Genomic DNA, 18989 nt, shown 5'->3' on the forward strand with positions numbered 1-18989 from the left:
ACCACATGGGGCTCCCAGGCTCCCAGACTTGGGCCCCAACTTGGACATTGTGCCTGCTGTGCACTCTTGGAGAAGTCACTTAACCTCTCTGAGCTTCTGGTTTCTCCTCTGTCAAGCACAGCTAATCCTACACTCCCTACTTGAGACCCAGGGCTGTTGCACTGAGCACGTGATAGTTTTCTAAACCAGGCAGAGATTATTACCTGGCTTGGGGGCTGGGGCTGACTCCAACTTGGCCTCCCTCTGCCATGTGGGTTTATATTCCCTGGGGGCTGGCAGTGGAAGGGGAGTGATTTCATAGACTCCTGGGGTATCCAAGCTAGAGGGAGCCCTAAAGATTGGTCCAGGCTTTTCATTACACAGATGGGGAAAGTAAGGCTCGGAGAAGGCAGTGACTTGTCTAAAATAACACAGCTGGTCAATGTGATGAGGGTATATCAGGCTTTAGGTCAAGAACTTCATTTCTCAGCTAGAATCTCTTTCTCAAGGACCTCTGCTCTGCATGGAGGAGCCCAGGGCCTTGGGGGAGGTATGGAAAGTTCTGGAGCTAGGAGAGAGATGAGATGAGGTTTTTCCATTTCATCTGTGTTCATTTTAGGGGCAAAGCCAGCACTCATGGTGGCTCTGCCATCTGTAGTGACCCCCAGATTCACTGGGAATCTCAGTGCGAGGCCCTTGGGCCCCTCCCCGTGTGCCCCCTCTCCCCTGGCATGAGCCTGGGGAACCAGTGCGGAAGTGGAAATCGACTATGAAAGAAAGAATACGCGTTAATACATTTCTAATATGTACCCTTTTTCTCCCCCAAATAATTTGAGATCACTTCTAACACAACCCCACATACCCTGGGGGAGATAACCCAAAGCTGGGAGAGACCTCAGTCACAGGACAGAGAAAGGAAGAGCTCTCTATCCCAGCTGCCTGAACTCAGCCCCATGCTTGTCCCTGGGTTTCCTTCTGTCCCACGTATTCTCATGTGATCCTGAGAGCCAGGTTGCGGGTCTGCCCTATCCCCAGCCTGTGTTGCACAGCACCTTGTGAAGGGGCCATCGAAGGTTGAATTTGGGAGGAGGTAAGGTGCTGAAAGGCAAAACACCATTTTCTTACCGTCTCATTCAAAGCCCAGCTGGTTCTTGGAGAACCCGAAAGAATGGGTGCTAAGTGTGTCCTCGGTCCCCCTTTGTGGTCTCACTTTGTGTTGCCAGGAACTAAGGGGCAACTAACCCCAAAGCAAACCCTCATGTGAGGTACTGATTGGCACGCAGTGCAGAGCCAGAGACGCCCTGGTACAGAGGTTGGATTCGTGGCTTTCTCACGATGGTGGGTGATGGCCAAGCAGTAGGCCGAGAGGTCCCCTTGATCACGTTGTCTTCTTCCTGTCCCCCGGCTCTCTCTCCAGGCCAAGCAGTCCTTAGCCACGCTGACCAAGGATGTCCCCAAGCGGCATTCACTCGCCATGCCGGGCGAGACGGTGCTTAATGGCAACCAGGAGTGGGTAGTGCAGGCGGACCTCCCACTGACCGCAGCCATCCGGCAGAGCCAGCAGACTCTCTACCACTCACACCCCCCCCACCCTGGGGACCGGCAAGGTGAGTCCGGCCCAGCCACAGCTCCGGGGGTGTCTCAGGAGGCCATCTGGCCCACTGGGAGGGGCAGCCTCTTTATTCACACCAGAGCTGCTTTTGGGGGGGTGTGGGGCAGCGGCCATGGCTCAGGGGACTGAAAAGTCTAAGAGATGGACCTCAGGCATAGCTGGATACCAAGGTTCAGACAATACCTGGGTCTGTCTGACTCTCTCCATCTCTCAGCTCTGCCTGCCTCCATTCGACCTCATCTTTAGGCCACCTCTTTTCACAAAGCAGAAAACAGTCTCCAGCAGTTTCAGGCTTTTAGGGCCCTTGAAGCTCAAAAGTCTTGAGAAAGAGAAATCTTTCTCTGTGTGGATAGTAAATCCCAAAGAAGGACTCTGATTGGCCAGCCAGGGTCACATGCCTACCTCTGGACCAATCACTGTGTCTGGCAGTGGATGCACTGATTCTCCAGTCTAGGTCACATGGGCGTCCTTTGGCAGAGGAGACAGTGAGAGCTCCTTGATTGACAGCTCCAGGTAATCACTGGATGTGTGGGAGGGCCAGAAATAAGTGTTAGGGGTGTTTGCTGCAGGCACTGAGGGGAAGAGGGGCCCAGCCTGTGGTCAGCATCTGTACCCATGGGCCACAGTAGAAGCCCCAAACTCCTCTGCGGCCCACTTGGCTCCATTTTCTGTCCCTCCTATGAGTGGTCGCGTTTGTGTGACAGATGCAGGTTGGCGACAGGCAGCTGGCTTCTGGAGCCTGTGGGTCCTGCTGTCACCTAGCTGGGAACCCAAGTCCCTGACTCCAAAGTCCCACACTCCTCCATGTGACCATATGGCCATTGGCAGCAAGGATTGTCTTTCTCAGTAGTGTAGCCCTCCCTGCACACAGTAGGTCGTCAGTGTTGTCCAGCAGAAAGTGCTTCCTCCATCCAGCGCCTGCAGACAGGAGAGCGCTGTGCTGGGGGACTTGGGTGGGCTTCCAGGAATTCATCTACTATTGATTAAGCACCTACTGCACACCAGGCACCGTGAGCTCTGGGGTTGGACATAGCTAAGACACCCAAACTGCCTGCCTTCATCAAGCTGGCACTGTAGGTGTGAAGACAGAAAACACACGTAACTAAACTGACAAAGAATGATTACAGATTATATTCAGTGCAGGGAGAGAAATCAACGGAAAACAGGTGCTTTGATGGGAAAGAAAAGACAGTGGGGAGAGCTGATGGTAGGGGGAGGTTTCTCTCGGGACAGGCTGAGACTTGAAGGATGAGAATGTGCCTGATGGGCAGCAGGACCAGCAAAGGGTGAGGCAGGAGGGAGATGGCGCGTGTCGGGCACCATCAGAAAGCTGGTGTGATGTGAGCCGAGGCTGGTGGGGTGGGCAGGGCTGTATCCCCTCGGCTTGGAGGAGGACCGCACGTATCTACCTCCAGGTAAAGAGAGACCAGATGCCTGGCTCTCACGGCAGTGAGGAGAGGAGGCAGGGAGGCCCTCTGGGAGGCCCCCATGGTCTTCTAGGCAAGAGACGGTGGTGGCCTGCGCTTGGGTGGTGGCAGTGGGGCTGGAGAGGAGTGGCCAGATTTGGGGCTGGGTTTGGAGGTGCTGCTGCAGATCGGGGGTGGGAGAAAGAGAGGAGCTGGTGGTAGCCTCACGGCTTCTCTCTTGGGAAGCTGGTACTGACCATGGGTTAGGACTGCACCAGGCCTAGGGAACGTCCAGGTGGCTGGAGCACTGTGAGGACAGTCACCGAGGCCCCTGGAGACTCCTGCCCCTTCCCCTTCACCCTGGTTAGGAGGGGGCCTAATTGGATCCAGGGGCTGGAGATTCTGCTGTGGCTCTCTGGTGACCCGTGGGGCTGTGAAGTAGAAGGGCGGAGAGCTGGGCAAGTCTCTTCTCTACATCTCAGTGTTCCCGTCTGTATAATGGGGGCATTGGGTGGACTGACCTGCAAGGCAGTGAAGGCAAGGACATTCTCTCCATCCCCCACTCACCAGCTGTCCCTGCTTTCCAGCGGTCAGGGTGAGCCCCTGCCACTCCCGGCAGCCCTCCGTCATCTCTGACGCATCTGCCGCCGAAGGCGACCGGTCGTCCACGCCAAGCGACATCAACTCCCCTCGACACCGGACGCACTCCCTCTGCAACGTAAGGCCAGCAGCAGCAGGGCCTGGGCCTTGGGCCCTGCCCGGAAACCACAGGGGTGGGAGTGGAGGGGGTGAAGACCTACCCGCTGTTTCCTCTCTTCCACCCAGGAAGCATTCTGGCGAAGGCATTTCCTGTTCTGTTCTTTCCTTTTGCAAGAAGAGATGGATGTGGGGAGAGAAAGAAATGAGGCCTGTTGGCTCCTTGTGTCCGGGAGGGCAAGGAAAATCCAGAGGAAGGCAGGCCTGGGTCGGCCTCAGGGTCTGAGCAGCCTGGGCTTATCTCTGGTGGGCTATGTCTGGGACCGTAGGCTTCTCCTCCCAGACCATACCTTCCAGGGCTCAGGACCTCACCACCACCCCTGTTTCCCTGTAGAGCCAGCTCTTGGTCCTGCAGGAATGAGCCGGATTTTTTTTGAATCTCCAGGAGTTTTTGCACATTTTGCCTCTGGAGAGGCATCCGGTGAATTTGTTCTAAGTTATGTTTGCTTTGCTTACTTAATCACACAGTTTTTGATTTCATACTGGGTCCCAGCTACCAAGAGGCACAGGTCCGTAGTCACCTAACTCCTGATGGCTGGTGGGACAGACAGGTTCCCCAGGAGTGAGGGGGTGAACGAAGGTGGGTGGGTCAAGCATCTGAGGACAGGAAGACGCCACGTCAAGGCTCTAATGTGAAACACTGGGGTCAGGATGTGGGGACCACTTTTCACAAGTGTTCCATCACGCGATTGATAATCCGGAGCGCTCCCTTGCTGCGTCCTAAAGACACGGTAGAGTCGGGTCCTCAGATGCACACGAAGCCTTTCTCAAAAGCTCAGTCAATGTTTTATTAACCAGCGAGTTGGATAATAAACAAGAAATGAGGTGGATATAGTGCAAAAGAAAGACAAGATAACCATTACTTGCCAGTGGGATGATTATCTACCCGGAAAACCTCAAGAGAATAACCAGAAAAGCCATTAGACTAATAGAAGTACAGAACGGTACTGGTAGAATATCAATTGATAAAAATCAGTAACTATTCTATCCTAGTAATCCCAATGGAAGCATTTTTTTTCAAATCTATAATAACAATGAAAAGCACTTAATAAAAATAGCTAAGACTAAATTTGAAATAAGTTGCCTCAGCGTGGTGACATGGACAACAGAGGCTGCTGGCCGGGGCCTCGCAAAGCCACGTCAGGATGGGGAGGAGGTCACTTCAGGCCTGAATCCCGCTCGGGGCTGGGATTCTGTTTTAACTGGGGCTTTAAGGAAGCAATCTGTTCTTCTCTTGTTCCCAGGAGAGAACCCTGGTGACAAAGGCTGTCCTGACAGAACCAAGGCGAGGAAGGTGGGCCAGTAGAGGGGCCTCTGACGTTACTCCCTTGTTCTGAGGGACCACTGTTGAGTTATACCTACAGCCAGCAGTGTCCTTTGTTCTTAGTGTGGGCCGGATACCCCATAGCATCTGAGAATACCTTCCCAAGGGCCATACTTTGTCTTCCCTCTTGAATTGCATCTGGCTCAGACCTAGCCTGTTGCCCAGCTTGGCCTTGGCACACACCTGAGGCTACAGGCAGCAGATACAGCATATTTATTCCCAAGCTCACTTTACACAGGGCCCTGGTGCCAAGCAATGGGTGCTTTGATAAGCCAGTTGTCTACACATAGGCATTTCAGTGGGCTCTGGCCTCATTCTCTTCCCCATAAATTTGGCAAAGATGGCCTTGTACAGGGCCAACCTACCTTAGTGGCCTGCCAAATAGGTTCTGTTTGCAAACCTTGAGATGGGACTAAAGACTAAACTACCATTTGTTCCATCCCCACCCTCCCTCAACCACCTTCATCCCCCATCTCAACAGATGTGCACACAGGTAAGCCAGGAAGAGCCTGAAAATAGCTCCAGGTAACCATCTGTGCTCAGGCATTTGGCCTGGTACCAGCAGGAACAGCCTGACCTGGAGTAAGGACCTCCCCATCCTTTCATGCTCTAGTCACTTATTTAGAGCAGAGGTGGGGACTCAGCACAGAGAGGCTGGAGAAGATTGATGGTCATTGGCTCAGGTGACACATGCTTTATTTCTTGCCTTTTGCCTGCAATTCTGGAAGTGACCACCAGGGGTATCCCTAGTAATGACTTTTGTGATCCCAATGATCTATGGTACCCACCCCCAGGCAGGACAGACTGATTCTGGGATGTGGTGAGGGCTTTTGCACACTCACAGGAAGGAGCACTAGACCAGGGAGAACCAGATGGTCTTGAATTTGAGTTGTAGCTCTGGTTTTAATTAGCTCTGTAATGTTGGACTGTCTGGAACCTCTTTGTGTACCTGTAAATCAGGCTAATGAGTCCTGTTTTGGCCCTCCACAAAATAAGAGATTCATTGTGTTGTTTGTGGGGGAAATAAGAGGCTACATAGTCTCCCAAGTCTTCCTGTCCCAAAATTCTTTATTTTTATTTTTTCTATAAAATTATACTTCTTTATGAAAAGCACCAAGTATAACCAACTTCAGTTCTAACTCTATGGACCAATTGGGAGAGGAACTTAGAAGACTTTGAGTGACTGATTTGTTGGTCAGAGGGTGTTAGGGGTCAAGAAGCCAGAGCAGGCAGGAGAGCACCACAGGGCCTCTGGCCAGGACCCCTGGTCCTGGCAGCATCTTCATGAACCCCAGGTGTCATCACTGAGCCATTTGGAAGTGTCTACTTCAGGGGTGGAGGGTGGATTCCCCAGTACAGAGGCAGGGCGGTCCCTAGGGGATGGCTTTCTTCCATGGAAGACCCCATGCTCCACAGGCCACCTCTGCTCTCATGTGTTATGTGTCTTTGCTGTTTCATCTTCCTCTTCTCCTTTGGCTACAGGGCGACAGTCCCGGCCCAGTTCAGAAGAACCTGCACAACCCCATTGTACAGGTAGGTGTGCCTTCCCTGGCCACTCAGGCCCTCCCTCCACCCCACCTTGACCGTGACTTCACCCTTTTTCTCCTCGGCCCTCAGCACCACCACGTCCATACTTGGCCACCCAGGGCAGACAGGAGTTAAGCCACTACCTCAGTCACACATGGGTCGGTGCCCCAGCCAGGCTCAGCACCTGAGTCTGCCCTTCCATGTCGTCTTCTGGATCTGTGGACCTACTAAGTGCATCGCGCATCCCGGGAGAGTGTCTTCTCCTGGCAGCCAAAAGCTAATGACGTGGGCCCTGGGCTCTTTGGGCCCCTTGCTGCAGGAAACTTTTTAAAATTCATTTTTAACCTTTCAATACTCTATCCTCAGAGTGAGAAGGGGGCTGTAGGGAGGAAAACAACATGAATTTGACGGTCAGATGGGGTCTCTGAGATCAGCTTTCTAGTCCTGGGGTTCCCACATGCTGGTCTTCTGGACTGCTCGTCTGCATCAGGGTCCACCAGTGAAGATTTTTCTAATGCAGATTCCTGGGCCCTTCACCCCAGAGATTCTGATCCACCAGATTGGGGGAGGGGGGGTGGCTGGAATTTAGGTAATTCTGACATGGTTTGGGGAACCATTAGTCTAGTCTAACCTCCACCTTTTTGACCGATAACACCACTCTGCATCTTTGTATAAAGCACTTGACAGTTTGCAAAGCTCTCCTGCAGACACCACCCCAGTCCCGTAGTTACCCCGACAGGAAGACCTCCTCCACATCATCATCATCTTCATCGTCTTTGTCGTTATTGTTAACAATCCCCCTATGTCACAGACGAGAAACCTGGGCTCAGAGAGGCTGGGGGCTCTCCACGTTTCCATGGGTAGTGACATAATTGGGATTCGAACCCAAACCCCTGCCTCCCCGCTCTGCCGAGGCCAGTCCTACTTCTTGTCTAGGGCCTTAAGGTCTGGGGTCCTTGCTCTCGGCTGACATGAAGCTCAGGTTTCCTCCTTCCTGGTTTTCCCGGCTCTCCTAGGCCCCCTTTTCCAAGAGGACTTTTTCCGCAGTGAACTTAATACACTTGCGATGCCCCCTCCAGATGGCCCTGTGGTCAGCCGTGGCAGCATGCGTGGACGCGATTCTGCAAGCCCTCCACGAGCACCAGAAGGCTGTAGGCAAACTGAATTTAAATGATGATAGTACAAACCGCACCAGCAGCCGTTACGAATGCTGCTTATGTGCCAGGCGCTGTTCTAAGCGTTTTTACCCTCACTTTAGCAACATCCTCATGACAGTCTTGGATGCGTCCTAGTGTCGTCCCCGAGAGATTCTGTAACTGGCCGAAGTCCGCTCAGCGAGTGAGGGGCAGACCCTGGCATCCTTACCCACTGGTGCCCCCCACCAGCCATCCCCCGACCCCCACCCCTCCCTGTCTTCTGCCCCAGCTCAGCTTGCCTTTGTTCTTCTCCTCTCTACCTCTGCCACTCGGCCTGACTCCTCAGTCACTAGAGGATCTTGAAGACCAAAAACGGAAAAAGAAGAAAGAGAAGATGGGATTCGGCTCCATCTCGCGTGTCTTCGCCAGAGGGAAGCAGCGGAAGTCCCTCGACCCCGGCCTCTTTGATGGTACCGCCCCTGATTATTACATAGAGGAGGACGCGGACTGGTGATACCCGCCTCCCTTCGCCTGCTGCCCGGCGGGCGTGTCTGTGCGTGTGGACGTGCGTGCGAGCGGGGAATGCGCGGCTGGGCGTGCGTGGCGGTGCGTGTGCGCGTGCGTGGGAGCTCTCGCGCACGTGGGCGGGGGGGGGGTGCGGCTGAGCCCCGCTCGCGTGGGCCCCTCCCCGGCGTCACCACCTCTGTAATTGATGTACATACTACAAACGTGTGTGAACCTGTCAACTCTCTGTTGTCCTCGGAGCGATACAGTTGTGTTGTTAATCTGGGTTTGTTTTTGTTTTTTTCAATGTTTTTTTTTTCACTTTTTGGTTCGTTGGGGTTTTGTTTTTTGGGTTTTTTTGGTCCCTTCCCCCCTTCCCTTTTTACGAAACTTGAAAACTTGAAGGACTGCTGTGTATTTGTAAATAACAAAACTATTGTGCACTCCGTGCTTGTAAATGTCCCTCGTCCGAACTGCTACTTCTGGAGCCCGTCTCCCCGAGGATGTAGTCTGTGTTTGATGTTCCCCCCACGCCACCCCGCCGCCCCCCCCGTCCCCCCGGTGTGAACGTGTGGGACCAGACCCTGTTCTCGGGGTGCGCCCAAGTCACTTTAACCCCCAAACGCCATCGTCATCAGGGTAAGGTCCACTCTCCGCTAAGACTTGCGAGCCCAGCCCAGGGGCCCTGTCTTGTCTCGGTTTGTCAGAGGCCAAAGGGGCTCTTTCTAACGGCCTGCCAGTTTTTAAATTGCGTTGCCGTTTCTTTCTTTACGGGGAAAAGAAAAGAAAATTGTTCCGTTTAATTTATTTGCACAAATGCAGAAGACTTATTCTATCTAAATTATTACGTAAATATTGGAATGTATATTTTTCCACGGGGGGCGGGCGGGAGGCGGGTTCTCTGTTGACTTGTCTGTTCTATGATCATGCTGCTGCCGAGCTGTGCAAGGTAGAGTTTAGGGTGGCCAGAACCCAGGGACCATTGGACTTCCAAGCTTGCTTTTTTCCGTTCTTTCTTCTTCTCTCTCCCCCATTCTCCCATCCCTGCATGGGAGTGTGCTCCGCCTTTCTTCCCGCCTGTAGCTCTCTCCAGGCCTTTCTATATATATTTATTTATCTGAAATAACAGAGCACTGACCTCAGTGAACAGAATGCCTGCTGTCATGGTCACCTTCTCTTGAGTCTGTCTTTTGAGAAAGGCTGCTGCGTACAGAGCGAGACAGCCGACCGCATGACCACAGGGTACGACCACAGGGACCCTCGGCCCGAGTTGGTTCCCCGAGGGTCCTGGAGCGGCACGCGTTCCTCGCTGCAGCTGTGTCTCTCTCATCCTTGGTTGATTCTGCATGTTGGCCGGGCAGGTGTCATGGGGGAGGCGCCCGTCTCAAGGGGCGGCCTGTTGGGGGCACAGCGTCCAGCACCAGCACCTCTGCCCTCCCCATTCTGCTTGGTTCCTTCAGCCACATCTCACAGAGTCTCTCGGGATCCCTCGGGCCCTCCTCCAACTTGTCACAGCAGCCTGAGCCCGCTCACCCGAGGAGAGAAGGGCTGGCAGGAACATCTGCCTATTTGGAGAGCAGTGTTGGCCCCGGTGAGGCTTCACCAGCAAAGGAACCGTGAGCATTGTAAACGCCGGGTGATGGAGAACACGTGAGCTTCTAAGCCAGGGCCTCCCGAAGTCTAAAACTAGCTTTCCCTTTTCTTTTAACCTGTGAATCCCCGCCTCTGCACCACCTTAAATACTAACAGCTCAATTCACACACCCTCTAAACAACAGTAGTTGTGCTTTCTGCTAGCAGTAACGTTTTCAGCTCTTACCAAGAAACAAGGAGAATTCTAAATGCTGGAGCATCTCTTATCAGAAGGGATAGGATATTTTGTCCAAAGTCTCTAAAACAAACAGAAAAGCCCCAGTCGGCTGCTCCCTTTCCTTCTGACCTGATGGGGGCGGGGGGGGTTGGAAAGGAGTAGGCAGGGTACCTAATAAGGATCTTTCTGGCCTTTGGCTGAGCCGTTTCTCTCAGCCTGGCGGCGAGGGAGAGCGGCCGGAGCTGGCATCTTTCTCTGCAGAGAGATGTTTTAGGAAATACTTTTCTCCCCCCATGAATTTTTTTCTTTTGGTTGATTTTTATTGTTTGCCCTTTATTTACAAGAAAATAAGATTGCAACCCCTCCTGGTAATGATTTAGTAGTTCATTTTCATTTCAGTTTTTGGAAATTAGGAGATAATTCTAAGAGTTACTAAGGATGATTTATTTAAGAGAACTACGTCAAATAGCGAATGAGTTATGGGTAACAGTAGATGAAAATAACCTTTCCCGTGGGAAAGGTTTCTCGAAGGCATGGATGCAAATATAAAATATTAAAAAAAAACTAAATAAAGCTTATTTTAAAATATGATCGAATTCTATGTTATTTGATTGCTTCTATCTTACTCCGGGTGGGAGGCAAAGCCTGGCATGACCTGCTCCTTGGAATTCCAGGGCTGGGTCCTGAGGGGGTGATGGGAGGGGCCGAGGAAAGCTGGCTGGATTCTGGGCCCATCGAGGGGCTGAGGCCGGGGTGGCCTCCCAGAAACATCTCATCTTTGCCACCCTGGCTGTAATTTGGAGGAGCCGTCAGCATCCAGGGCAGCCCGTGGTCCTAATGCACCACCTCCGAGCCTGGCGCCCTGACCCTGCGTTCTCCAGCCCAGTGGCCCCAGTCAGCTTTCATCTGCTTCCTTCTCCCCCTTGGCGCTCCTTCCAAAGACCCAGAGCGGGACCCCATGAGTTTGGGGCATATTACTTCCTGCAGACCTCAGTGGGCCTCTGCATTGTCCCGACTTTCCCCGCCATCCCTGGGGACTGAGAGGAGTTAGAGAGAAATTAAAGGAGCCCCAGGGCTTCCCTAATGAAGCCAGAGTGGGCCAGGCTTTTCCAAGACCCGAGATTCACCAGATGCAAAGCCAGTCCTGCCCCCGTGAAACTCCACAGTGTGGCCTGAGAAGAGGCCACCTGGATACCCCAATCCATGATCACAGCCAGTGCCTTCAACCTCGGTCTCCCAACTTAACAACAAATCCTCTCCAGCAGTAAGACTGACGGAAGACTAGCCTTTTAACTCCCCTTGCATTTCTGCTAGAAGAGAGCTCAAAGCACCATAATGTATAGACCATGCCGAGAAGTTACAGAGCTCAGGACTGCAAGGAACTTAGGGGCATCTACCCCAGCAGCTCTCAACCTGGCCACACATTAAAATCACCTGCCGAGCTTTCTAGAAAAAATTACCAATGCCAGGTGCTACACCCCTGAATCAGAGTGTGGTTAAACCTTCTCTGGTGCAGCCAGGATTGAGAACCACTGGGCTGATGTGAGGAGGGCAAATGGCCCCAAACACACATGCCACAGCTTCCCTCACCCTGACCTCAAGCAGACATCACTAATCAATTAAAGAACCCTTCCTACCCAGCCCAAAGTGGCCTTTAATTTTTTCATTTTACAAAGCCTCAGACAGACACCGCCAATCAGTCAGAGTTGGCGTCCAAGGAAAAAAGCCTATTTGCCTTCACCAAACTAACCCAACCCACTACGCCTAACAAGTGGGGGAAACTTTGTCCCAGAGAGGAGTGATTTGGCCAAGATCCTAGCTATCGCTCCTTCAATCCCATGGCCTTCTCAAGGGCCAGGTCACACCTGATTCAAATCCGAACAGCTCTACTCAAAAGCCACACTACCTCCTTTGTTACTCTTCTCCAGACCTTGCCCCAAATGGTCCAACTTCAAGTGTCACTATTAGTCAGAAATTGGAGTAGGGCTGCCCCGGCTGCAGGGCCGGTGGACAGTTGCACAGGTTGTACACTGCATTACCCCTGTATGGACGGTGCCCTGAGCTGTGCAGTGCACAGCCTGCGTGGCTGTCCTCAGTGACCCTCCTGCGTGCTCTCCTACCCGTGCCGGCAGGTTCTAACTGGCGTAACCTAACAGTAGTAATAACAATAATAACATCTAACATTTGTTGGGCACTTACTATGGGCCAGGGTCCATGCTGCATGCTTGACGTGTATTAACTCAGTTAATCCTCCAACGGCTCCATGATCGATGAAAAAACAGGCGAAGTAAATTGTCCGGGTCAAGGAGCCAGGAAACAGTAGAACTGGGCTTCCAACCTAGTGAGTCTGTAGTGCCCTGAACCGCTCCTCTGTGTGGGCAGTGAGGGGCTGGGACCCAGCACGTGGGTGCCTCCAGTGCCTCCGAGGGGCCTGCTCTGAGCTTCACCCCACCCCACCCTCACCCACCAGTAGCCTCTGCCACAGCCTAGCACTTCCTTGCTTTTGTGACGTAGTCTATCTGTTAGCCTTCTACCTCCAGCCCAGAAAACCCACTCCCAGAGAGGGACTGGCAGGGGGGGCAGAGCAGAAACGAGCTGTGGTCTGGCACAAGCTCTCCATCTTGGGCAGGAGACGTCTCCATCTGCCCTGCTACGGAACCCCTCGCCGTACAAGAGCTGCCACTTCCTGAGGTGGGGGGGGGGTCCCCTCAGGATGGCCCGGGGGTCCCAGGAGCTGCCCCACACCTGTCCCCCAAGGTTATGGGGCTGCTGCTGTGTGCGTCACTCAACCTGGGCTCCCAGGGAATCCAGGTGTAGTAGGGCTGCATCAGATGGGGTCATCAGGCCTGTGACAATATGAGTTTGAAAGTATCTCGGAATTCTCTGGCGGTCCAGTGATTAGGACTCTGCGCTTCCATTGCCAGGGCCCCGGGTTCGACCCCTGGTCAGGGAACTAAGATCCCGCAAGCTGCCTGGCATGGCCAAAAAAAAGAAAAAAGAAAAAAATTTTTTAATTAAAAACTTTTAAAAATAAATAATGTCAACTGGCCCTCTCATCAAAACCCTGCATTTCCTCCCAAACATCCTACCCCCAGCCCATCTGCTCTCAACAAACGACTCAAGTTTTTTCAACTCAAACCCCACCAGGTGGGGCAGAACGTGCCACACTCCCCTACCTCCCACCTGTTCCCGTTTTCCTGTGGAAAAAAAATGTACTAATAAAGAATCAAGCAGGAATACATATAATTAACTTTATCTTATAAAAGGATAGATTCATAAGTTTATATATAAAAGAATGCCCTATAAACTTAAAAATAACTTAGGGGTTTGACCTTGACTGTATGTTAGAAGTTGTTTAAATATCTAAGTCGTAATGAAGTGTCACCATATAAGCAGATTGAGGGTATACATCCTGATGGCAGCTAGGGTATGGAGAACGCATACCTGAACCACAACTGCATGCTGTCTTAAAGCCCAGTTACTGAAAAATATGCAAAGATGCAGCCCTGCACTCTACATCCCCAACAAACTGAATCCGCAAGAAAATTATCCCAAGAGGATTGATCTTTAAGAAGCAAAAATAGTAGCAATTGAAAACCTTGACCTTTCCTTCCTGGAAATGGCAGGAATCCTATTCCCTAGCACATCCCCAGGGGAGTCTTGTGACATTGTCAGGCCAGGTGCAGCAGCCATGCTTCTGAAGCAAAGTCCCTGGAAAACAATGGCTGACTGTTCGTTTGCATTTCTGAGTTTCAGGTTTCGGAAAACTTTGATTGCTTTCTTAATAGGTTACCCGTAGCAGTTAATTGCACCCAAATAAGAGAATCTCAAATTGCATGCCTTGCTCCATCTGGAGGACCCTTGCAACCCACCAGTGGCGCCAGGCCAGGCCTGGGTAATCGTTCCAGCTCTGGCCCAGCATCTGATTTCAAGCAAGTCGTTTAACCTGTGAGCCTCAGTGTTCTCATCTATGAAGTGGGTGTAACAACCCTTTCCTCCTTGTGGGCTCAGAAATGCCAGCTGAATGTGTTTTGGAGCCTGGAAAGCACTGGCCCCAAGGCTTGTGTTCTCCAGGATTTGAGTGGATTTAAGTTCAACCAGAGGTAGGAAAAAAGTGTGGAAACAGCTTGACATACATCTTGAGCCCAAAGGTGACTTGATCAAAACTTATCCCTGGGGCTGAAATCAGGGCATCCGGCTGCCTGAACCTGACATTCCTCCAGCTGTGTGCACAGCCCTTGGAGTCCAGATTCCCTTCCGCTGCTGCTTTGTGAGAGAATTCTGACTTCTCTGCCTTGGAACAGGGAGGGTTTGACATGTTCACCCCTAGAATCCACCAGCTCTGAAAACATTCTGTCTTTCTTGAGTTCAAATAGAAACATACTCTGATGTGGTTAGCACAGAGAAATTTAGACCATGGGAAGCAATTAGGCTGCCCAAGGCTGGGTTCTTGAGGCAGAAGCCCCAAGGGTCCCCCCAGGGTGGCATGTCTATAAGGAGACGTGTGTCAGAGCCCAAGGCCAGCCTGGTCTGGCAGGGAAGAGTGCCTCGAGCCCTTTGCAGATACCCACTCATATAATCCTTCCAACAACCCTCCAAGATAAATACTGTTATTGTCCCCATTTTACAGATGAATAAACCAAGGCACCGAGAGGTGAAGTTCTTGCCCAAAGTCACACAGCTAGGAAGAGGCAGAACCCGGCTTCAACTCCAGCAGTCTGGCTCCAGAGTCCATGTTCTCAGTAACTGTGCTATGTTGTCTCTGATCAGCCACTGGCCCCCAACTTCTCCCCCAGGGACAACTGACCAACAAGAAGCTTCAGAGAACTTGAGAAAGCCTCACTAGCCAAGTCCTGTACAGACTAGCTCTTTGGGGCTCAGTTTCTCCACCCAACAGAGGAAGAAATTGGAATAAGCAGGGATTTGCAAACTGTGTTCCATGGGGGTTCCTCAGAGATCCCTCAAGAGGTGGCCATAGCTGGTGAAAGAACGAGCAGGCAGGCCTCCAGTCCCACCTTCTGCCAGAAGCTCTGCTCTTATCTGTTACACACTGGACCTACATGCAAGAGTCCATTGGAAGGATCCCATGATAGAAAACAAGTGAGCAGAGAGGAAAAGAATAAGAGAAGGTTTGAGAACCATACATAGATCAGTAGTTGTCAAGCCTTGAGTTTTAAGGATACAGATTCCCAGGCTCCACCCACACCTACTGCATTAGAAGGTCCAGGGTGAGGCCCTGGGATCTGTGACCAGCTCCCCATTGTGGACTCAGTTGCAGGAGGTCACATAGGGCAATGGCTGAGGGCAGCATCCTACCCATGGGTTTTAGCACAGACTTGCCATGAGGAAGCTTCTCCAGGGGGCCTTCATAAGGTAGGTGGAGGCCACCTTCCTGGGGCAGCTCCATGGTCCCCCAGTGAGGGAGGAACCACCCCCAGGTAAGACCCCAGGCTGCCCCCAAAGCAGAGAGCCAAGGGGACTGGCAGGTGTGAGTCCCTGCTGCCTCCTGGGCAGCCTCAGAAGCTCCCAGTAGCACCCCTGTTAGAGTCACAGAGAGGGTCCCAGGTTCTCCTAGAGGCACACAGCCAGGAAGTGGTGGGGGCAGAGGTCAAACCTGGCTGAATTCCAAGTCCTGAGCCTGGCACCCACTGTCTCAGACGTTACCTGACCTGTGGCTGACAGAGGCTTCTGACAAGCATTGGGTGGACCTGCCGGCCTTGGCCTGGGGCCAGTGGTGCCCCTGGACCCGGATGATGAGCCCTAAACTGGGAGCAAGGCAGCTCAAGCCGTGTTCTGTGGAGCGGTCTGGGGTGGAGCTGCTACCAAGGGGCCTGGCAGGGCTCTGCCCAGACCCTGCCCTCAGGGTCCAGAGGAGGCCTGGCCTTCTCCACTCTGGAAGGCCCACCCGCCCCCAGCCCAGCACAGTCAGGAGCCCTGAGCCCGGCTCTGGACTCCCAGTTTCCAGCTTGGCCAAGGACTCGCTGTGTGATCATGGGCAAGTCAGTCTCCCTCTCTGGGCCTCAGGTCCCCTCTAAAACAGGCCAGGGCAGTAGTTACCCACTTGTGGCCTGTGGAGTCTTATGAGTCCCAGTGTCCTGGGCCACCTCCCCGACCACACTCACTGCCCTTCAGCCCAAAGCTCCAGTTTATGTATCTCATAGATACAATTTCATTTGGACAAAAGTTCTGCAACATGAAGGCGGTGGGAAATCCACAGGTTAGGTCGCATCTAAGCTCCCTCCAGGGCCCTCCAGGAAAAGAGGAGGCACAGGCCGCCTCAGGCCTCCTCCTGCCCCAGCCTTGTGGAAAAGTCACTCCCTGAGGGCACCCCCGGACTTCCCTGCTCACCCCTCCTCCCCAACAGAGAGAGATGGTACAGGCCCCTTCCCTCCTCAACCCTGGCAGAGCTGGGAAGTGGGGGCCACTCACGGGCCCCCCAACTTCTGAAAGCCTGCAAGTCGAGGGCCGGAGATCCTCCCAAGAGGCCATGCACAGCCCCTGGATGAACCACAGAGAGACTACGTTGAACAATGCCACTCCCAGTTCACAGCCCTTTACACTTTACAAAGCCCTTTCACAGGCAGACTAGGGTCAAAGTTAAGATGTAGATTCTAGGGACTTCCCTGGCGGTCTGGTGGTTAAGACTCTGCCTGCCAGCGCAGGAGGTGTGGGTTCGATCCCTGGTTGGGGAGATAGGATTCCCACATGCCTCGCCGTCAAAAAACCAAAACATAAAGCAGAAGCAATAATGTAACAAATTCAATAAAGACTTTTTAAAAAATGGTCCACATCAAAAAAAAAATCTTAAAAAAAAAAAAAAAGATGTAGATTCTGGGCAAACTCTGGGTTCAAACCTCAGTCCTGACGTTTACTACCTGGTAACCATGCTGTGCCTCAGTTTCTTCAGCTGTACACTAGGGACAGTAAGAGTGTCAGAGCAGCTGAAAATGAGTTACTACGTATAAAAGGCACAGCTCAGGTAGCGATAAATGTCAGCCACAATGATGATGGCAATGGTGATGGTGACGACCATGATCTCATTTCGGCCTCTCACCAGCCCCATGAGATGGGCACAACAGGCCCCCTTTGTACAGATGCCAAGTATGGCTCAGGTTAGTTCAGCAACCTCACCCCAGCCACCAGGGCCAGCCCAGGCAGAGGGCCGGAGGGAGCAAGAGTCTTACAGCTGAGAGGGCTCTTAGTGGCCTCTCGCCCACTACCCTCACATCGCAGCCAGGCAGGGCATCAATGGCCAGTTCTGGAACCCAAGGCTGCTGACTCCCAGGCCAGTGCCCCGAGCTGGCACAGGCCGCAAGATTCAGCTGGGGGAAAAAAAAAATCCCTGGGTCAATAAGTTTTAGAAACAATGCATAGTATCTCCAAAATGAACATTAGCTTTTCAAGGCTCTAGCAAGTTCTGCAGTGAAGAAAATCATTTCACTGCTTTCCACCTCATGTTTCCCAAACTTAACTGACCACAGAACCATGCCTTTGAGTCTGGTTCCGTGGAGTGCTCTTTGGGGCTACAGGGATGGGTGGCTCTGGCAGCCCCCTTTACTCTGTGCTTGGAGATGCTGAGTCAGTAATTCTTTGGTGATCTCTAAGCGGCCTCGCCTCATTCCTAACGTGGTTTAGCCATGGAAAGTCCCCATGGCTCACGTGGGATTCCCGTGGGCCTTAAGAAGTGAGGTGAGGCTGGCGCAAGGCCGGGTGGAGTGGGGCTCTCTCTCTGTCTGAGTATCTGCTTCGCTCAGAAAGAAGCTGGGTCAGTGCACAGCATCTGCAGAGGCAGAAGGGCCCCCGCAGATTGGCTGAGAAATGCCAGGCCCTGGTGTTTGTTTTGCTGCTGTCCCAGGTGTAGGCAGACGGCCAAACCTATTGCCACAGGGTCCTGGGGCGTGGAGAGGAATGGGCATGCCATCCTGCAGGGACATCTGGCCCACCTGCCCTGTTCCCCCTACCAGCTCTGAGCTGCCTAATTGCCTTCCCTGGGACAGGCCAGCGATGTTGGAGTCACGTCCAAATTGGCCCCATGCCTGCCCAGTGCCAGCTTCCTTCCTTGTTAGGAGGCTGATGTCTCTGGGGGTGGCATGGAGCTCATGGTCGGGGGCACGCGGGCCAGGGCGGGGAGAAGGCCGACTCTGTCAGCGGTCACTGCGGGGACCAGAGCTGTGGTGACAGGAGAGGGAGGGAGCTCTCTGCAAGGAGGAGGGGACCTGAGGGCTGTCCACAAACCGAGCGTCAGAGAGTGCAGCGCAAGGGTGTGAATCACTCCCAGGTCCCCTCCGTCTCCTCCTGTGTGTGCAAGAAACACACATTCATTTTAGCGACAGCCTGAACCCAGCAGAACTGATCAAAACCAAGCAATCAGGGAGGGGTGTCGAGGAAGGAGCCAGGCTTTGGAGCCAGATCTTTGGGTTTGAGCCCAGAGTCAGCACTTAGCCGGTGACCCTAAGCCAGTCACTTAGTCCCTCTGGACCTCAGTCTCCCCCTCTGTAAAATGAAAATAAGACTGCCTACCTCACAGGGCTGTTGCAGAGATGGAATCAGAAATGGGTAGAAGCATCTGGCATGTGGCAGCTGCCTGTCCCAGCACCGCAGGAGATTCAGGAGACAGGAGGCTGGGGCCAGGGAGACGAAACACAGGCTCTGGGGCCCGGCTGTGCCCCGTGCACACAACCGATGGTGTTTCTGAGCTCGACTTTCCTCATCTATAACATGGGCCTCTGGGAACCCGTGTCCACCTCGAGGGGGAGGACGCAGTGCGTTCACACCCACGCGTCGTGAAGCACCAGGCGGCGCTGTCCTGATGCGGAGGCCCCCGGGGGCGAGCAGAGCGACTGCCGGTCTCTGCTGTCTCAGATCAGCTCTAAGGGGCCCCACTGCAGAGTGTTGCGGGTGACGATGACGAGGACCCGTCTCTGTGAGCGCCCTCA

General features: G+C 53.1%; 1 protein-coding gene across 7 annotated transcripts in view; it reads left to right on the top strand.

The window, feature by feature from the left end:
- The window catches only part of KAZN (kazrin, periplakin interacting protein), a 1128675-nt gene that overhangs the window by 1073262 nt on the left and 36424 nt on the right, over positions 1 to 18989 (top strand). For 5 of the 7 annotated variants that reach the window (XM_057554464.1, XM_057554479.1, XM_057554493.1 and 2 more), the window contains 4 exons: positions 1397 to 1586; positions 3585 to 3715; positions 6560 to 6610; positions 8087 to 8210. In XM_057554464.1, coding sequence (XP_057410447.1) covers positions 1397 to 1586; positions 3585 to 3715; positions 6560 to 6610; positions 8087 to 8210 — 496 coding nt within the window. Of the gene's footprint in view, positions 1 to 1396; positions 1587 to 3584; positions 3716 to 6559; positions 6611 to 8086; positions 10642 to 18989 lie in introns of those variants that run through there. The other 2 variants (XM_057554502.1, XM_057554511.1) reach the window with 2 other exon arrangements.

The sequence above is a fragment of the Balaenoptera acutorostrata genome, chromosome 1 (genome assembly GCF_949987535.1).
Source record: "Balaenoptera acutorostrata chromosome 1, mBalAcu1.1, whole genome shotgun sequence".
Lineage (NCBI taxonomy): Eukaryota > Metazoa > Chordata > Mammalia > Artiodactyla > Balaenopteridae > Balaenoptera > Balaenoptera acutorostrata.